The sequence below is a fragment of the Sinohyriopsis cumingii genome, chromosome 16 (assembly GCF_028554795.1).
Source record: "Sinohyriopsis cumingii isolate HCF-2022 chromosome 16, ASM2855479v2, whole genome shotgun sequence".
NCBI classification, from domain to species: domain Eukaryota; kingdom Metazoa; phylum Mollusca; class Bivalvia; order Unionida; family Unionidae; genus Sinohyriopsis; species Sinohyriopsis cumingii.
The window spans coordinates 100,173,001-100,192,773 of NC_142976.1; the positions used below are offsets into that span (position 1 = coordinate 100,173,001).

Below are 19,773 nucleotides of genomic sequence, written 5' to 3' on the forward strand. Positions count from 1 at the left end.
AAAAGTACCCAATACTTAAAACTTTTTCATCGCTTACGGTCCAACAATAAAATTACATATCTGTTTAGGTTATTTTTTTGTCGTATTATTAAGTGAAATTTATTCTGCACCAGTTAAAATCAAGTAAAATTGTGTTTAAAAAAAAAACACGAAAATTCGGTATTTTTTACCTGTCCATCTTCTGACAAACGAATCTGCCTGCAAATACACTCATTAGAGATTTCTGATACTGAATTTGCCGTCTCTATATAAAACTCCAAGATAATCTGACCAGCTAAAGCTTAAAATATCATCCCAAATATTTGATACACATTTCTGCTTTCTAAAACCGGGTATTCATTCTGTGCAAATCCTATGGTATACATAACGAGCTAGCTACGCCCAGCATCTGTACATTATGGATCCCTAAATGAAACCGATTCAAGCCAACATATGCATTCCTAGATTCTGTTGAACACATGAACCTATTGTTCAAATGCAAAGATTCAATTTTTATTCAGAAATTCACCCCTGTCCAAATATGAAACTGTGGAGCGGAACTGAATCACTTGTACCAACGTGGAAATGACAACTACTTTTAAAAATCCGGTCACATGAATAAAATAACAACATGATACATGGAAAATGCATATTGCTACAATGGCAGGTACAAATAAAATGGAAGCTAAAGCACGTTGTCAAAATTATCTGATCATAAAAGAATGGCATGTAAGGAGAGTCTGGGCTTATTTTGTAACTTTGTTTAATTTTAATTTCTAATTTTGTTTACCAAACATTCCATAACAATACATTCTGGATACAAATATATTTGACCAAGAAATTTGTTTAATTCATAATGGTAATTAAAATGTCCGCAATTTTATCAACATTTAAAAAATACTAATACAGACACTATTGTTATTATTATTATTATTATTATTATTATTGCCAGACATCTAAAATAATACCAAGTAGTAATTTTAATTTATTACTATTATTATTATTATTATTATTATTATTTCTTGACTTATAAATCTAGGTATTTAAAAAAGGCTTTTATTGTCCTGATCATTGACTTTTATTTAAGTTCTTTTTATTGAATCGTCAGAACATTTTAAATATTAGTTAGACTGTATATTTATATGTTAACAGATACCTCTGTCTTCGATGATAATGATGATGATGATGATGATGATTATGTCTAAATTGCTTTTTACATATAGTAAATAAGGCAACGTTTAAAATGCTACTGAAATATGAATTTAACATGTTTTAAAAATATAAAGCAAAGCCACTTGTTTTTCAGTCTGCGTTATTGCTAAATATAACATAAGGAAAAAAAATCAAAAATATAACTATAACAAAAGGAACAAAGATGATCCACTTATGGGACAATTTCATGACCTCGCGAAATTTTTTCCCTGCGGTTTGGTGATTACTGTAAATACTGTACATGTGATTAGATTTAGCGAGTTCTATTATGACAATTCAGACAATGAATAACCAAAGGAAGGATTTATTAAGAAAAATATATAGTTATTTATATGTAATTAACTACACGTGAAATTTGTGATTGTTTGTATTTAGTAAAAACACTTTGTTCATTAGAAGTGGAATAAAAAGTTGTCAAACATATAAAAGTTCCAGGAATGTCTCTTGCTAGTGGATAGATTACATGTAACTTGAAGTCTCTGACAACTTTGTTTGTTGCATTTTAATAGCATTATCAATTATTGAATTTCTCATACCAATCTACTGTCCTGGGTTTGCCACTACTACTACTACTACTACTACTACTACTACTACTACTAATAATAATAATAATAATAATCAAGTTCACCTTACCTGAAATTCTAAGCCGTACCTCTCACGTAAATGTTTTTTGAGGTTTGGGTAGACATTTTCCATCAGAGCGTTTCTTTCCAGCGTGGTATCTGGGAAAGAAAGAGCAATTTCGGTCACAAAGTTAAGAAATTATATATTTCAGAAACTGCGAGCATATGATACTCGACTGTCTTCGCGGATAGAAAACGGAAATAAAAGCAAAAGCTAAAACAGTTCTTTTGTAAGAAAAATTTCATGTGTACTGCAAAAATTAATACTCTACTGTTTACGTATTAAACCGAAAAGAAAAACAGAAATTAATGAAGTCTTTTATTTATATATAATAAGTCATCGTACATCGTTTTAATATGGTTCACAAATTTAAAAAGCACATTCATTGCCATATCAATTTTTTAATTCTAAGCATAATTTCTGAGTTAAATCGATATGGATGGTATATTTGTGTCAAAATACTTGCGAACGTTATGGCTTAAAACCATCTTTTGTTACTACGGTCAATTTTAATTTCGATGAATAAAAACAACGCTTGTTAAAAGCCGTGTACGAAAACAAAACAAAGCAATGATCATTTAAATGAAGGTTTCATAAAAAAATTGTGAAGTCACGGATGTAGGTAATCGTCAGTGTAGTGTAAGTCATACATTCAGAAAAATTGATAACACTGCTGGATTTTGTTATGAATAAAGCACAGAACATTACATGCAAAACCAAATCACAATCAAGTGTGCTTGGTATTAACATAATTTATTCAAGATAAATAATATTTATCTTGCAAAGTCGAAGCATTGTATTGTTACGAGAGTTCTACTTCAAGATTGAAATATTGACGTATATCTACTTCAAAAACTTCGATCTTTTGGAGGGCAAAAGAAACACGACTTGGACAGGTTCTTTTCTTCACGTGCCAGTACAACTAATGGCCGTATCCTTAACAAAGTTTCACAGTTTCTTGCTCCGTTTGGTATAGTTAACACTAACTGGATTTAAGCTGCATTATTACAGAAAGACTTCAGAGCGTGACATCTTCGAACAAAGGGTTTTAATGATTGTGAATTTACCTATTAGGATTTTCTTATTATTGTCTATTCCGGCATTCAAACTTGAATTATGTGGCCTTGAGAGTCTAGTGTGGTAACATACACTGCAACCTGATTTAGACAGTCGACTAATTTCGGTTTGTAATCGATATTCAGCCTTACCCGATTTCTCTTTTGTTTTCAGACACGAGTATGAGTGTGACGAGAGCTACAGTCACCAAGTAAATAATTTAGCAGTTAATTTTATCCTTTGATTTGCCCTAAAACATTTACCCTTTGTCGCACAGTTAGGGCAACACTAAAGATTTATGTGGAAATGAAGTTTAATTCAACCAAAGTCTGAAGTGTACTTGTTGTATGGAGGGGGACTAGTGTACTTGTTGTATTGAGGGAGATTATTGTACTTGTTGTATGGATGGGGATTAGTTTACTGATCGCATAGTCCGATCGGTCTGTTCTACATCGCTTAGTCCTCATTGTTCCTATTATATTTCTCGTAATCCACATCGTTTTTTATTCTATATCTCGTAATCCACGTCGTGACTATTCTAAATCTCATAGTCCTCATCGGAACTATTCGTTATCGCATATTCATCATCACGCCTGTTCTATATGGTGTAGTCCGCATCGATCTGTTTTACATCGCGTAGTCCGCATCGGCCTGTTCTACATCGCGTAGTCCGCATCGGGCCTATTGTATTTCTCGTAATCCACATCGGGACTATTCTATATCGCGTAGTCAACATCAGGCCTATTCCCTATAGCGTAGTCCACATTGGGCCTATTCTCTATCGCGTAGTCCACATCGGGCCAATTCTATATCGCGTCTCTTTACTCTACAAGGTTTTGTGATATACTAGCGATATGTAAGATTTGATTTATAAAGGTTTTTGTTACCGGACTGGTTACTCCTTAAGAGGTATAAAATCTTTGTATTTGAAATTTGGTTACATTGAAGATGGATTTTGCCTGGTTTAAGAAGTAAAGAAGTTTGGTCGAAAAACCTTTTGATCAAATATATTTTACACGATTTTTTTCTTGTAGTGAATTGTCATGTTGCTTTAGCTTTTTCATTGGTTGATCAATAAACGCGAATATCGGACAGTGGTCATATAAATATTTATATGGAATAAGATACAATTTTTATGAGGCATAGCGGTCACTTAATATGTAAGGTCAAAAATAAACAAATGTGTGGTTCCGAGATCTCGAACTACCCTATTTTAATGGCTATGTTACGATAACTTTTCATCAGGTACCACCCACCCCCCAACAAAAAAAAAAAAAAAACAATACCGACCAAACCAAGTTTTTCACATCGTAACGCATAACTTTAAATTGGAAACTGAAATGAACTAACACGAACGGGGTAAAAAAATAAAAAATAAAAAATCAGTACCGACCTTCCATCCATATTTTCTCTCCACTATTACCGAAGCCAGACAGATTTGTATTTTGGACTAATCTATTTTACAACGACCATTATATCAAAGACAAATGATTCTGACATAAACATCGCGTAGAGTCCATCGTTCTACTAAAAACATGGCTTTGTTAATGCAGGTTTCTTTCACTTTCTAAATGAATCAGTTGTTCGGTAGGAAGATTTCCTCCCTTAGTAATATAAATTATTATTGTTGACTATTGATAAAGCTCAATGACCAGAGTAATCAATATCTTCAATCATGTGGTGAAATTGACACCGAACTATTTGTGAGACTACCGCCCGCTACTTATTAACCTGGAATCTAGATAGGACTATTTAATGTCATATACGTACACGACTCAAAATTCGGTGACAAATATTTCAGATCTTTAATGTCTGTCAGGAGGTCATAGTTTTCCTTTGCACAAACAGGGCAGTTGTTTTGAGTAGTATATGACAGCATGTTACCAAGATTATAATATTCCGGTCGAAATTATTTTCTGAATGATCTCTTTTTGTCTGTCTGTATGTCTCTGTATCTAAAAGATCTCCTACAAATATTTCTGACTGAATTGGAATTGTGCATCTATTTGGCCATGTACTATTATTAAATCTCTCTCTCTCTCTCTCTCTCTCTCTCTCTCTCTCTCTCTCTATATATATATATATATATATATATATATATATATATATATATATATATATATATATATATACTCTGTGTGTGTGTGTGTTCCTGCCGCGTAACATATATTTACATGTGTGACATAGGTATATACTGTGTATTGAAATAACACACGTGTTAAATAAAAAATATGAAACGTGTTTACTGAATATGACTGACATCATTTTATCTAACATTCTTTATGCTTTATTTTCCTCCTTCGCTCTTGTTAAACTTTGCCGAACTGAATCGAGTCTCAATATCTTATCACACCATAAAATGAAATTCTCATTCTATTTCGATGTTATGTTGGTTCATTCTCCAAATTTGTAACTGTTTCAATATGCATTACCGTCAGCGATAGTTGGTTGGTTATATGTATGGCCAAGCTTAAGTGCCCACTGTATAGAGATCAAATACACAGTGTTAGGTCAAATGTTAAAAACACGACTATACCAGCCTTTCTCTCGTCAGTCACATAGCAAGGACAAGTTTTGACCAGACGAGGGGGTGGGGGTGGGGTGGGCTGCGCTGGGATTAAAAGATAAATGCATACTCATGTAGCCTGTCCATATTGCCACATGCTAAGACAAATCTTTCCATATTGCCACATACTAAGACAAATCATTTCCATATTGCCACATACTAAGACAAATCATTTCCATATTGCCACATACTAAGACAAATCATTTCCATATTGCCACATACTAAGACAAATCATTTCCATATTGCCACATACTAAGACAAATCATTTCCATATTGTCACATACTAAGACAAATCATTTCCATATTGCCACATACTAAGACAAATCATTTACATATTGCCACATACTAAGACAAATCATTTCCATATTGTCACATACTAAGACAAATCATTTCCATATTGCCACATACTAAGACAAATCATTTCCATATTGCCACATACTAAGACAAATCATTTCCATATTGCCACATACTAAGACAAATCATTTCCATATTGTCACATACTAAGACAAATCATTTCCATATTGCCACATACAAAGACAAATCATTTACTGTGTTTTGATCGAAAACTGTATGTTGGAAGAATAATCCAAGCCCAAACCCCCGTAAATAGCCTGTGTCAAAAGACTGACATCGTTTTTATTTGTTAGGTTAAAGAATTTAGATTAAAAGTGTTCCTCTTCCTTTTCTTCTTGCCCTTTGACTTTTGACCTATCCATCTGTCCTCTTATGTCTTTCTATCTGCAAGTATTTGTTGGCTTTAAGTTACCAGCCAGCAAATAATATTTCTTAATGAAATAAATCAAGCAGTGTTTCAAAGGATACTATATTTACACAATTAACCATTCGCCACTTTTATTAAAATGTTATGTGTTTCATCCGTCAGTTCTTGAATCGCTGTATCCGAACAGACAGCAGCATTTATGCTGTAGACTGACACGTGATAGTTACAATGCTCATTTTGGCGAATTTAGATGGAGATAAGTTTGTACAAATATCGTACACTTTAACAGTAACATATTAATAGTTTTTGAATATAATTAATATACCGTTACATTTTCTGACACAAAAGTAAAGAATTTAAAATAAATCGGCCTGCATTTTTCATAACCAGGTGGAGTGCATGCCATTTTATACTTTTTATTCTGTCAAATACCGAATACCTGAGACAAAGCATAATACACTAATCGAAAGACTTCACGTTGATCCAAGTACATTTTAGTTCAAGAGGTTACCCTCCAGTAGAGACAACATTTACTTGTTGTTTCAGCGAATGTGCCAACAGATAATCGCTTTATCGAATCGAGGGTTTAGTCTGTGCCAAATATTTGAATGGGGCTTAACAGTGTAACTTGTTATATCACACATTAGGTCAATGGAACAGTCAAGAGCTACTCTGGTGTGGATAAAGTTAAGTATTTTGGCGACGAATGCAAATGGCAGACTTAACATTACGGGAAGTCATAGGTCGCAGCTAAGAGGGCTATAGCCATTTCTCTCCCAAACAAGCCCATCCCTATTCATTCCTACCCACAAACACAACTCCCAGACCATTGCCACCATCTGAATTTTTGTATATATTTATTATTTTTCATGTTTTCATTCCTGCAAAACAACATCATATAGAAAGGTAATATTGAAGTGAATAACTAGCTATTGATAATTAAATATTGTCGTTATTTTTATGTCTGTCGAACACCTCTCCAGAAGAGTTCAAATTTACATGAACATACATAAATATAACAAAGCAATGTTTATCTGAGTATCTGTCCAGCTTTTGGTGGATTTTGTGGGGATTAAAGTCTCTTTTCAGGACATGATAGGCTATACACGATGACCAGTATTATGTTGGTTTGAAGAAGACCACGGGCAGAACAATTCACCCACCGGAAGCTACTGGCAACCTTTCTCACTTATCCACGTTAATCGAGTTGATATTGAAACTCACGCGGACACAGCTGATATTGGAACTCACGCGGACACAGCTGATATTGGAACTCACGCGGACACAGTTTATATTGTAACTCACGCGGACACAGTCGATATGTGTGAGTGATCTGTAAAGGCGAGAACACAATGACATAAGGTTACGAAGGGCCCAAGATGATGATGATGATGATGATGATGATTTGCATGTCCGTCTGACGATACACGAACATTTAGATAATTCTGTTTTTCAAATCTTCAAATTTTGGATACTTAAAAAAAATGGCGTTATTTATTACGAATCTCATAAAACTGAAGAACTTATGGGAAATAAAACGTTAGTTTCTGTGCTTATTTATTCGTATTCAAATTATAAAACAAACTATACATTTCTAATCCATACCAGTAATTTTATTTTTACATAGTAAAACACGGGATAATTTCTTCTATTGTATACTAATTACACGTCTTTGCTTTCAGGAATCCACACTAATTATAATAAAAACACCAAGGAACGGTAAATTAGGCATTTATCAATTTATCTTTCAGATGTTAGCCCAATTATGTTCCAGTAATCGTCACGAAGTAAAACGTAATTGCCAACCGATCTCTGTAAATAATCAGCACAACCCTATTTCTGACTTCTCTCCACTTCGTCTCTTTTTTAAGTTTGCAAAGATTTTGATGATTTTATTTCTCTATTTCATTGATCCGTTTCTATTTTTGACGGGCAAGTTTGCTGATCGTGACCGTGAAATTGATTTTTCAGGTATCTGGAAAGGAAGAATAGCGATTATGTATAGGACTAATTGTTAGTGAAGTGTTACTTTCGATTAATCAAAATAGTAACGCAAAAGTAAACGGACTGTTGCTTTGTGGACTTTTTGTAAAATGGAGTGAGAAAATTTCAAACGATTAAATGCTTAACATAAATTCTTTCTGTTCAGTGAAATGAAAAATAAAATCTGCAGCTAATTCTGTTTAAAGAATTCGTGATACAATGCTCATATTTACGAAACAAGTTGAGATCGTAGCCAATGTACATTTTATGTGTATGTGTGAATGTGTGTCTGTGTGTGTGTGTGTGTGTGTGCATGGTTTGCATCTCGATTCTAAAGAGTTTTTATTTCATTTGAGCATATCGCAAAACCCGTTGAGACAACTATTGTTAAACGGGGTATCCAATATTGAAAAACGGCATATATCTGTTTTTTCTCATTACTTTACGTCCAAATTATTTACGGATCTATTCACAGTTTCACGAACAAAAGCGATTCCTTATCTTTCTATTGATGCTGTTCATAGTCACTGAACAACGAAGAAAAGGCATTATTTTCTTTGCAAATTTGTACTCTTTATTTGTTTGTCCACTATACCCCCTCCCCCATCTGCCATCCTGAAAGCTGTTCTTCTTTCTCGTTTGATCAAGACTATTGTTTATCATAGTATTATTTTAGAGTCTTGAAACAAAATGCAAAACTCAGACCATGTCTAACGCATGCTGAAACATGAACAATAAGTTAGTCTTAATTTGATTAGGATATACCAAAGATATATATGGTTTGATGTTGTTGTTTTTTCCTGTGTATAATGTTACATTACTACAATGTGCAAACTTACACAAATAAGCATGTGACATTTTATGCTGATAACCGTACGTGCGACAGGATTCACGGAAAGATGTATTTTTTAACGCTCTAACAGCCAGCTATCAAAAGTGGACTAATCATTATGCACCGGGTGGTGGGGGTATCGGGTCATGTAAATTTTGTTTCATTCCACCAGACTCTCGTGTAGCTCAGTGAGATCTTTGCCACACGAGGTGTCAAATGCTTCACCGATCGCTTCGATCAAACATGGTATCAAGACATTTTCTCACAATCTCAAATGTATATAATTGCTTTTGCAGTAAGGTAAAATCTTGTTGCAAGGTTAAAAAAATATCGCTTTATAATCAGGTATTGATACGGCAAGAGTAAATCACCCATTGAAACTGTCCATACTTACTTGAAACATGACCCCATCTCATCATCACAGTGGCGTATTCCATTATTTCATTTTATCAGCCAATCAAATCGCTTTTCATGATTTAAGAAAGCCTCGTTCTGGCGTTATGAGGAATTCAGTTTTCACCTTCGGCGCTAAGAAGCGCCTATTCTATGCGGCGATTTACCTTACAATTTTGGATATTATCCATATGGAGACCCTCGCGTCTTTAGTTTGTTTATTGTGATGACTTGCAATGGCCAATCTAATGTACGTCTTGATTGTAATTTGAAAAAAGTAAACTTCTTCGTAAAAATGTGTTAGCATGAGTTTTTGCAAAGAATAAAATTGTCCATGTCCATTGGAGAACTTCCCTTGTCATATCTTCTGATTGAAAGGTGTGTAGTTTTTGGACGTTGTCAAATTCTTCAGTTTCGAAGTGAATCTTGCATTTTGTCTGCAATCCCATAATGCCTAAATGGAAGTGATCGGTTTTGAAAAAATAAAAGAAGGAACTGACAAAGTTTGCAAGGAATGCACACAAATTGAGCAACATTAACCTTCTGTCATGTAAGATTAAACTTAAGATGTTTAAGGCGGATTGATTTCCTCATTATTATTATATTTATTTATTTATTGGGGGGAAGGGGTGTTGATGATGGGGTAAGAAACAACAAACAAAAAAAGTCCCAAAATATACCCCCACCCCTAAAACAAACCAATCAGCATGTAATTCTTACACAACAAAGTAGCACACAGCCTACGGTCTGTTTCCTCAACGTATATGGACTCCAAAACCACGTATATGGACATATATAGACTAAATAACACATATATGAACTCAGTAACACATATATGGACTCGATAACACATATAGACTCAATAACACGTATATGGAATCAAAACACGTATATAGAATTAAAAACACATATATGGACTCAATAACCACGTATATGGACGTATATAGACTAAATAACACATATATGGACTCAATAACACATTATGGACTCAACAACACATATATAGACTCAATAACACGTATATGGAATCAAAAACACGTATATGGAATCGGAAACACTTATATGGGCTCAATAACACGTATATGGAGCCAATAACACATATATAGACTCAAAACACATATGGACTCAATAACACATATACGGACTCGATAACACATATGTATACTTAATAACACGTATATCGACCCAATAACAAATATATAGACTCATTAACACGTATATGGACCCAATAACACATATATAGACTCAAAACACATATATGGACTCAATAACACATATATGGATTCGATAACACATATATAGACTTAATAAAACATATATAGACTCGATAACACATATATAGACTTAATAACACATATATGGACTCAATAGCACGTAAATGGAATAAAAAAACACGTATATGGAATCAAAAACACATATACGGACTCAATAACACACATATGGACTCAATTACACGTCAGCTAAACACATTCAACGTATATAGACTCAATAACAACACCTCAAGTAAATAAATGCAAGTTAAAAATATACTGATATAAGAAAACAACTTTTGAATCTTACGTTTTAATGAATCAATAAGTTAGTTTCCATATACATATCTTAGTTATTGTGACGTGATCCCATGACGTGATAGGTTCATTTTCATAAACATAATTCAAAATGGCTGCCTTGGTGACACTTCTCCACCATTTAATGGTCAATTTACATAAACATAATTTAAAATGGCTGCCTTGGTGACACTTCTCCACCATTTAATGGTCAATTTACATAAGGCGGATACGTTTTAGTCTCGTCCTTTGAGAAAATATTGAATTGTCGATATTATGACGTCATATTTATATTGGGTCACAAATACACTATGCTTGTATACAACTGAATTGTTCTTACAACATTCTTCCTGACTGATATACGTTTCAAGTTCTCTGCCGTAAAAACTGAATTGATATGCTTTGTTTTCATAATAAACAATTGATTTAATGGTAGTCAACAGACGCAGCGCCACATAGCGCCCAAAAATATGGGACGCATGATTTATATTTCACTTTGTTTGTTCTCCAGGTTCTGGTTTAACTGTTCATTGCTTGGCGATAAAAGTCCGATCTAATCGGGATATAACGGATAGGGCTGCCGAACTGTGTATGCAAAGAGAATTTGTAGATGAAGGTAATGAACTACGCCATCTTGCGGCTTGTTTACATCAAACGGATACGTCTTGATCTCATCCCTTGAGAAAGTGTTGTCGTTACACACACACACACACACACACACATATATATATATATATATATATATATATATATATATATATATATATATATATATATATATATATATATATATATATATATATATATATATATATATATATATAAGTATTTGTATTCTACAACATTCTTCCTGAATTTTAGTTTTCTCTGCATTATTTTATATCAGTACAAATTTTATTTCATCTTCGTCAACACATTCGTCTGATATCATCTCGAGTTTTCGTTTCACTTCGTGATGAAAGCCGATGACAGCCGGGAGACCAAGGATAATTTTTCACTGGACATTCGTTTCGCGGAGATGTCGCTGAGGCGTCAAAAAGGTCTGGTTGAACAAAACTAGTGTAATTGGGAACTTTGTCACTCGCGGAACGTTCTCAGCTTTTTTCGTTGCATGCTGGAAAAGGACCTCGGATATGAACGATTTTGAGTTGACTCAAGGTTCGTGGTTGTTATTAGGTCATAATAACTTCAGTGTCGTCACAACAATCACTCGATTATGCGTCATCACCAATAAACACTAGTTTGAGGCTATGCTAAGTGAATGATTTCTTCTGTCTTTCTTCAAAAGTTGAAGGAAATAAAATAAAGAAATAAATAAATGTGCAAGTATTTAATCAATGATTTAAACGTCATCAAATGTAATTTTTCGACGTCTATCTGACATAAAAAGGTTCATTTTTGCGCATCTGACCGGATATTCTTCCTCCAAGGGCGGACCTATTCGGAAAATATCACCACGAGTACGTTCGAGTACAATCGTTACATCGCTAAGTTATTTTCGTTAAAAATGAGAAAAACTTCTAGGCTGAAGTTGTAGTGGTTTCATGTTTCTTTTCGACAAAAGATTAAATTATTCGACTCAATTCATAAATTACTTGAATTAACACAAAGTACAATATCCTATTTATCATACTGATTTTATTTCATGAAACGACAACACATTGATGTAATTTGAAATGCATTGAGATGTCGCAGTAAGTATGGTTTTACCTTCTATAATGCTATAAAGTAATTTGTTACGTCTAATGTCAGACGTCCTGATGGGTATTACGTGTGTTACAAATAGGAAAGTTTATGGGGTTACATTATTCAAAATTACACAGTAGTCATGTAAAATTATAGCTCTCCTTTCCCAGTAAAAATTGACTCTACGGGAAAAACACTTGTACAGAAATGACTTTCAAATGTATCTTAACTGAATATTTAAGCATCGAACATTTTCATCACACACACACGCGCGCGCGCGCAGATGGACAAATGAGTATTTCTGTATGTTACGATTGTGTAGAACAAACTATTGGAAGAACAGCAGCGTCCCTACACTCGTCGCAATTGCGGATTCTCCCCAACCTTAAGCGGCTCATCCAGCTATCCTTAGCTCTCACTGGATAGTTTCGTATTTTGACACCTCCCTAAATTCTTACGGTATAGGGGGTTTTACGGTTACAAAGGAGTTACTAATCGTAGCGCCTAAAATTAACTCCCTTAGCTCCAATGCGCATGCCCACAAAAAATTTCCAGTTCCGGATAGTTCACCGTTCTACACTTGGTTAGCGAAACATAAAGTCAACAAAGGAAGGTATCTTAGCTGTACTACATACAGATCATTATGGTTAAACCAATTAATCAGTTATATATGTCAAACATCTTTTATTCATACGAGGAGAATAATTATAGACATTAAATCAGATAATTAGATTCCGTGTCCATACCTACATTATATCAGATAATTAAATATTTACTTTCCATACTTAAATGATATCAAATAATTAAATTAAATACACTGTCCATACCTGATAATATAAATTCATTATTTATAATTTCAGATACATTTATAGGAACATTTTACTCCGCTCTCCGATTTTAAACATTTATTGCACCTTTCTGGTTATATAACTTTAACGAAAACAATCTCAACAATTTGCATTTTTATATGTTGATATATTCTTCTTTCTCAGTTATTTTCGCAAGGTTAATAGTTCGTTTATAATACTAGTTAAGAAAGTTATAACACAAGTTCGATAAGAAAGTTATAACACAAGTTCGATAAGAAAATTATAACATGAATTCGATACGTCAGCTAATTTGTAATGCTGAATATTTTAAACCAGAAACGTTTGTTGTCTATATATATAAAAAATGGAACACAGTATTTTAATGTATTCAGAAGAACTTAACAAAGCAATAATTACAATAACATTTGGGTGTAAATATCGTACAATATTCAGATTAAATAACATGCTCAATGACCTTTTTTTCATTTTCTTTTTGAATTTTGAAACATCAAATATCGGACTGTACATGCAGCAACTTTCAGCATGATTTTTCTTTGCTTATGCTGACACGTAATAACTCTCAAATTTGCTGGGGTCTTTAGACAACATTTCTGATTGCCACCAGCAAATTCATCTAGAACAGCCTTCTTAAAATTAGTTTATTTCTGTTTAACTTTCCTTGCATCAAATATGTAATTTTTAAAGATCCAATTATTTCAGATTCCGTCATATTACTTTGGTTTGCCTTTTAAATTAATATTGATCCGCGTGACCAGATGTAAAATTGCAAACAGTATGATTTTTAAAAAAGACTGATTGTAGAACATACTCTAGAAGTCAATAATAAATGGATACTCACAAATATTCGTATTTGTTGTCTTTATGTATCAGTCACTCTTTCTAACTTAACATCATTTTATACTTGTTTTTAACCAGAAGTATGTTTACGTACTATACGTATGCGAGCACACATTCGTTCGAGGATATACATACCTATGCACCAGATGAACGAAGACAGACATACACACAGACAGACAGATAGGTGAGAGCCACAAATGTCCTATACATGCATAGTGTGCCTAACATCATATTTCTCCAAATTGTATGCTCTAAAATTTCCAACAGTTCAAGGAAATAAAATTAAAATAATCATCAAGGAGACTCGTACGTACGCCTGTCTGTTCAAGCCTGGTTGACATTTGTGCATTTTGAAAAAACTCAAGTTATTTCGTGAAAAATATAATGAACATTAACAGAAAAGCAACAACCTAAATCAATAATAAAAAACCTTAAGAAGTTAGAATTTTTTTTCTTCTCATTATCGTTCAACCTCCATTAACTGCTATGATTAAAGCTGTACAAAATAAATATGTTTTCATTATTCTTCAAGGGTGATAAATTACAGGAACTTTTTACGCAGCGATACACTTTTGCACAACCAAATAATGCAAACTAGAGCATAAGGTAGCAATGGAAAGATAATGAAGTTCTGAAATGGACAGATAATATTTATTTGAAAGCTGGGAGCAGCGCAAGTTGGTGAAAAAAATAAAAGATGTAAAAATAATTGATCAAATATTAATAGAATTTCTTTTTAAGATAGTGAGGCATCTATCCTGCTTGCATAATGTGAGCGGTCTGTCACATTTTCTTGATCTACATCTGCCATCTTAATTGACTGAACTATCCGGAAGTGAGCTGCACCGATATGCCCTCTGGTGTTTTCAAGTGGATATACTAACCGTGAAACCCCCTATAAGGCATGTACCTAATTATCACACGCCTAGCATTTATAAATTCATACAGAAGCTAAATCTGTAATGTGGTTTAGATTTACTTTTGCGTTAGGCTTGGAAATGGGTTGGCTCCTTGGTTACTGCCTGTCACAGTTAGACTAGCATTGGAGATCAAATGCGTAACTTGGGGTGCAAATGAACAGCCGGCTTGGCGCATGTATTTATGTATGTCTGCTACAGAGGTAAATATCTAAAAATCGAGATGGTTGAGGGGTGATGAAAATTATCCAAATTTGTTATAGTACTAGTGAATTTTATTCTTGCATAATACATATACTGATTCTTTTAGCTGCCTTATCACAGGAAAGTATTCAAAAAAGCTCTTTGCTGTCAAAAATGAATGCAAAAAGAGGGCTTGGTGGCAGTGTTGGTTAAATTTAAAAGCGACCAGTTGTATAAGGAATTAACCTGATTACATCAGTCAAAATTTTCCATGCATGCTTTCAACAAAAATTATTAGTTTGTTTTTATTTGCATCTTCAGTGTAAAATTATTCTCATTTTTCTGCAATAGGTCATTGTCGGATGAAAATTCACCAGATAAACTGTCGAGTGAGACCTTAAGAACCGGTGTCATTTTTTCAGTCTTGTCAAATGTGATTTACTGTGTCATACATCATTTCCTGATTACCTCCATGTCTTCAGTCTGACATAGTTAGGTATTCCAAACATACACTTCCTATAGATTGTAAAGCACTTAACCATAGTAGAAGAAGGGAGTTAACTCAACACTGTTAGAGTTACCAGGTATTGATGCTGATGCATTCTTCTAATGAAAAACAAAAGCCTTATAAGTTTCATGCAAGGTGGTTTCAATATTTTCAGTACATTTAATGATGATTGCCTTTGTTGAATGTTTTTGCATACATATCTACTCATGATGTAATGTTTCAATACATAGATTTCATCTTATTTACATAAATTTAAGTTATAATGACCTATATATAATAAGTTCAGGGTTTTATATTCTTGCATGCCTCAAGGTATATGGGAGCACACCTGCTGAAGCGACATTGCTAGCCAAATCAACGTCAAAGATTTCCTTGGGAATCAGACTTAACATTAGTCATGGAGTTTTCACAGGAACAGATGTATCTGCATCAGGTTCATTGGAGATTTTTGTGAGTTGTGTGAAATGGATGTCTCCTTTTAACATTGTGTTTTTTCTTCTCCCCTTTTCACTTCGCTTGATTTTGTGTTTGCTTTAGATTTGATTTTATGCAGGTTATAATCACAACAATATGTGCTGGCCAGTGTGAAAATTATGCCAATATGCCCTTCTTAGTGTTCTTAAGACACATTATCCATACATATTGTCTTATCAACAGATGGGATGAAACTGAGCAGAGAATTTCATTGTTTAAGTTTCCCAAATGATGTCGTTCAGTTTACAAACATTGGTCCTTACATTTTACGTTACCTGATGAGTTGCCTCCCTTACAATCTACCTGATATTTCTCTGTTATAGTATAGATTTGACCTTCTTCATGAAATCAGTGAGAGAGTTTAGGTCAGTTTATATATGCTGTATATCGTTAATATTTTGTTATGTACTTAGAATTCACATTTTGGAGTTCTTTTACAAGAGAATCAGCTTGGCTTCTTTTACATCGTTTATTTACTACAGTTTGAGATTTCATAAATAGTACTATTTTTGCTGTGAGATATCATCACCAGGCTCTAACACTACAGGATATATTAGCTATGAAAAATGATGACACTGACTTGTTATAAGGAAATGGTAGGTTTAAGTGTGGAAAGTAAAATGAAAGTGTCTCATAGCTATTGCTCTATACCATGGCTCTCGATCATCGACAACTGCCAAACATCATAAGAAACAGGTGATTGTGAATTTTACACATGTTGAGGTTGCGTTGTATTTAGAATTAACCAAAGTTTTGAAACTGAGAAGCATTTCCCCTAATCTGACTGGCATATAAATTCTTAAGGTTTCACTGGATAGTTTCGTATTTTGACACCACTCTAACTTTTAAGGTAGAAGGCATGAACCTAATTATCACAGCCTACCATTTATAAATTTACACAGAAGCTAAATCTGTAATGTGTAAAATCTCATTTTTCTGCAATAGGTCATTGTCGGATGAAGATTCACCAGATAAACTGTCCAGTGAGACTTTAGCCTGCAAGAGGCCAAACTGTTCCGGTGCACGCAGATACATTTATAGTGCTTGTTTATAAGTGTATACTGCGTACGTCAGTTGTGGGGAGGGAAGGGATCAATTGCTTAGAGTAGATACTTACGGGCAGAAAGAATACACCTGATTTTTTCTATTCTTAAAGTTTTGTAAAAAATCTATTTTATATTATCCTAATATATATATATATATATATATATATATATATATATATATATATATATATATATATATATATATATATATATATATATATATTCGCAAACCCACCCGTTTGTTTGTACCACCTGCCGATTTTAGATCAAGGATATAACAATGTACATGACTTAGATATGTCATTGATTGATTTATAATTTCTAACCTGACTGTCACGAATGGGTCCCCAACACTGTCAATTATTTACGTTTTAACACAAACGGAAGCTCCCGATGTAAACAAGCAAATAGACTGCTCGCGGCCCATTTCTGGGTTCTAGAATAGTCAGTTTCGGTACAAACTGTGTCGTCTGCGTCCAGTATTTGCAATGTCTATGGTACAAGTCACATGGGTCATGTAGGCATTCAACAGCGACTATTTCAGTAATGGGTGTCATTTTTAGAATTTGATTCTTCATACCTTTAAGTAGCAAGTATTCACTTCATTTGATTCTTATACATCCATATTCCTTTGGAAGGTCATTGTTTTAGACGTCCCGAGGGATCAATATGGCAAAATCAATGTAAAAGTACATAGACATTTCTGGACGAAATGAACCCAAAGGTGTGATCCAGTACAATCCGAATTAAATGTCGCGCGCTGTGATGTCACAATGAAAGCTACGCATATTGATTAAACAAATTCGTACTACCGTCGATTGTGATGATTACACTCAACGCTCTATTCTCTTGACCAAAGTTTAGTATATGACCACCATTGTAATAGTCCATAGCAATAGATAACTTCGTCTGGAAGTTTCTCGGTGACAGTGAAGTATTCAATAAGCAGGATTTAATAAACCTTGGTTAAATTAAAATTGGTATTAAATTTAAAAAAAAACAAAAACAATTTATATTTAATTGAAAATGAGTAAATGCATTGTGCTTTTACTATAGTTTTAATTTTTCTAAAACGAAGTGAACAAATAAATAGGAAAAACTTCTTTATATGTGCGTTCAAGGAGATGTAAATCCAAAATTTACGGAATTATGCTGAGATTTTCAAAGACGGTGAACTACATCATATCTGCTGCTTGAAAACATAGACTGGCTCAAGCAAATATGGCAAACATGTTATTAAAGAATCAACCGTTTGATTCGAAACACCAACAAGTTGACAGTGTTTGGCACCCTTTGGCGACAATCAGATTAGAAATTATAAATCATTGAATGAAATGGCCACGTTTTGTGCATTTTGTAATATCTTTAATGCCACAAGTTTTAAAATCGGTGGTGGCGAGGTTACAAACAAACGGGATGGTATGAGAATACTATAAATACGAGCAAATACGTAATTATTTGAATCTGTATTAGTGGGTGGTGGTGGAAGCAATAACAATTGTCAGGAAAATTTGGCAGAGCCTTCGATAGATCCTCATCATTTATATCTCTTTTATTGGATTCATTATTGGTAGCATTCCGTTCAATATCTGTAAACGATTTATATCTTTGAGCGTGTAACTAAGGCTTACTAAGCTATAATACTTATCAGATAGGTATTTTTCCAATGATCAACTCATTTCTTTTGTATTCCCTCTATACCGCCCTTTATCCACACTCTCCACCTTTAAATTGACAGCGACCGATATGTTCCTATTAGCAACTTTAAGGAACGTATATACAAAACAGTCTCAAATTACCTGTACCGGTATTTAATTACAATGGAATACATTTGAGCGTTACGTGATCCAAACTAAACAACGCCTCGTAACCGTCTTTTCCAGAAGGTTTCGACAAAATGTGCCTTATTCACTGATTACAAAACGGGGGAACATTATAGTCGTTCCAATACGCCCTCCGGAAAAAATAACAGATAACGGACTTAATGAACTATTTTTACAATCATTCATCTTAACGAGAAACTTACGTGTGCGACCAAATTGTAAATATCAGAACTATTATTCTAGGTTTTCGAACTGAAAATCCCGAAGGATTGAAATGCCACTGGAATGCCACAATATATATATATATATATATATATATATATATATATATATATATATATATATATATATATATATATATATGAATCTGACCATATGTCGAATAAAACAGAAAAGTTAATGCAACAGTGTTTTATTTACCCATGCGACATGCGTCATATACCCAGACTTTTCCGATTTGGCGCACAAAATTCGTAGCCGGTACGTAAATTGACACACACCAATGTTATATTTTGCCGATTAACAAAACACAGAGGTTCGGTCTAAAAATCGTCGC

At 33.7% G+C, this 19,773-nt stretch overlaps 1 protein-coding gene across 1 annotated transcript in view; it reads right to left on the minus strand.

Moving 5' to 3' along the window:
• LOC149781064 (NACHT and WD repeat domain-containing protein 2-like) overlaps positions 1-1,920 on the minus strand; it is a gene marked incomplete at its 5' end in the record, with an annotated part of 93,268 nt that extends 91,348 nt beyond the window's left edge. The window contains one exon of the mRNA XM_089936270.1: positions 1,825-1,920. Within this exon, the coding sequence (XP_089792396.1) occupies positions 1,825-1,920 (96 nt within the window). The remainder of the gene's footprint in view (positions 1-1,824) is intronic.
• Between the last annotated feature and the right edge of the window lie 17,853 nt (positions 1,921-19,773).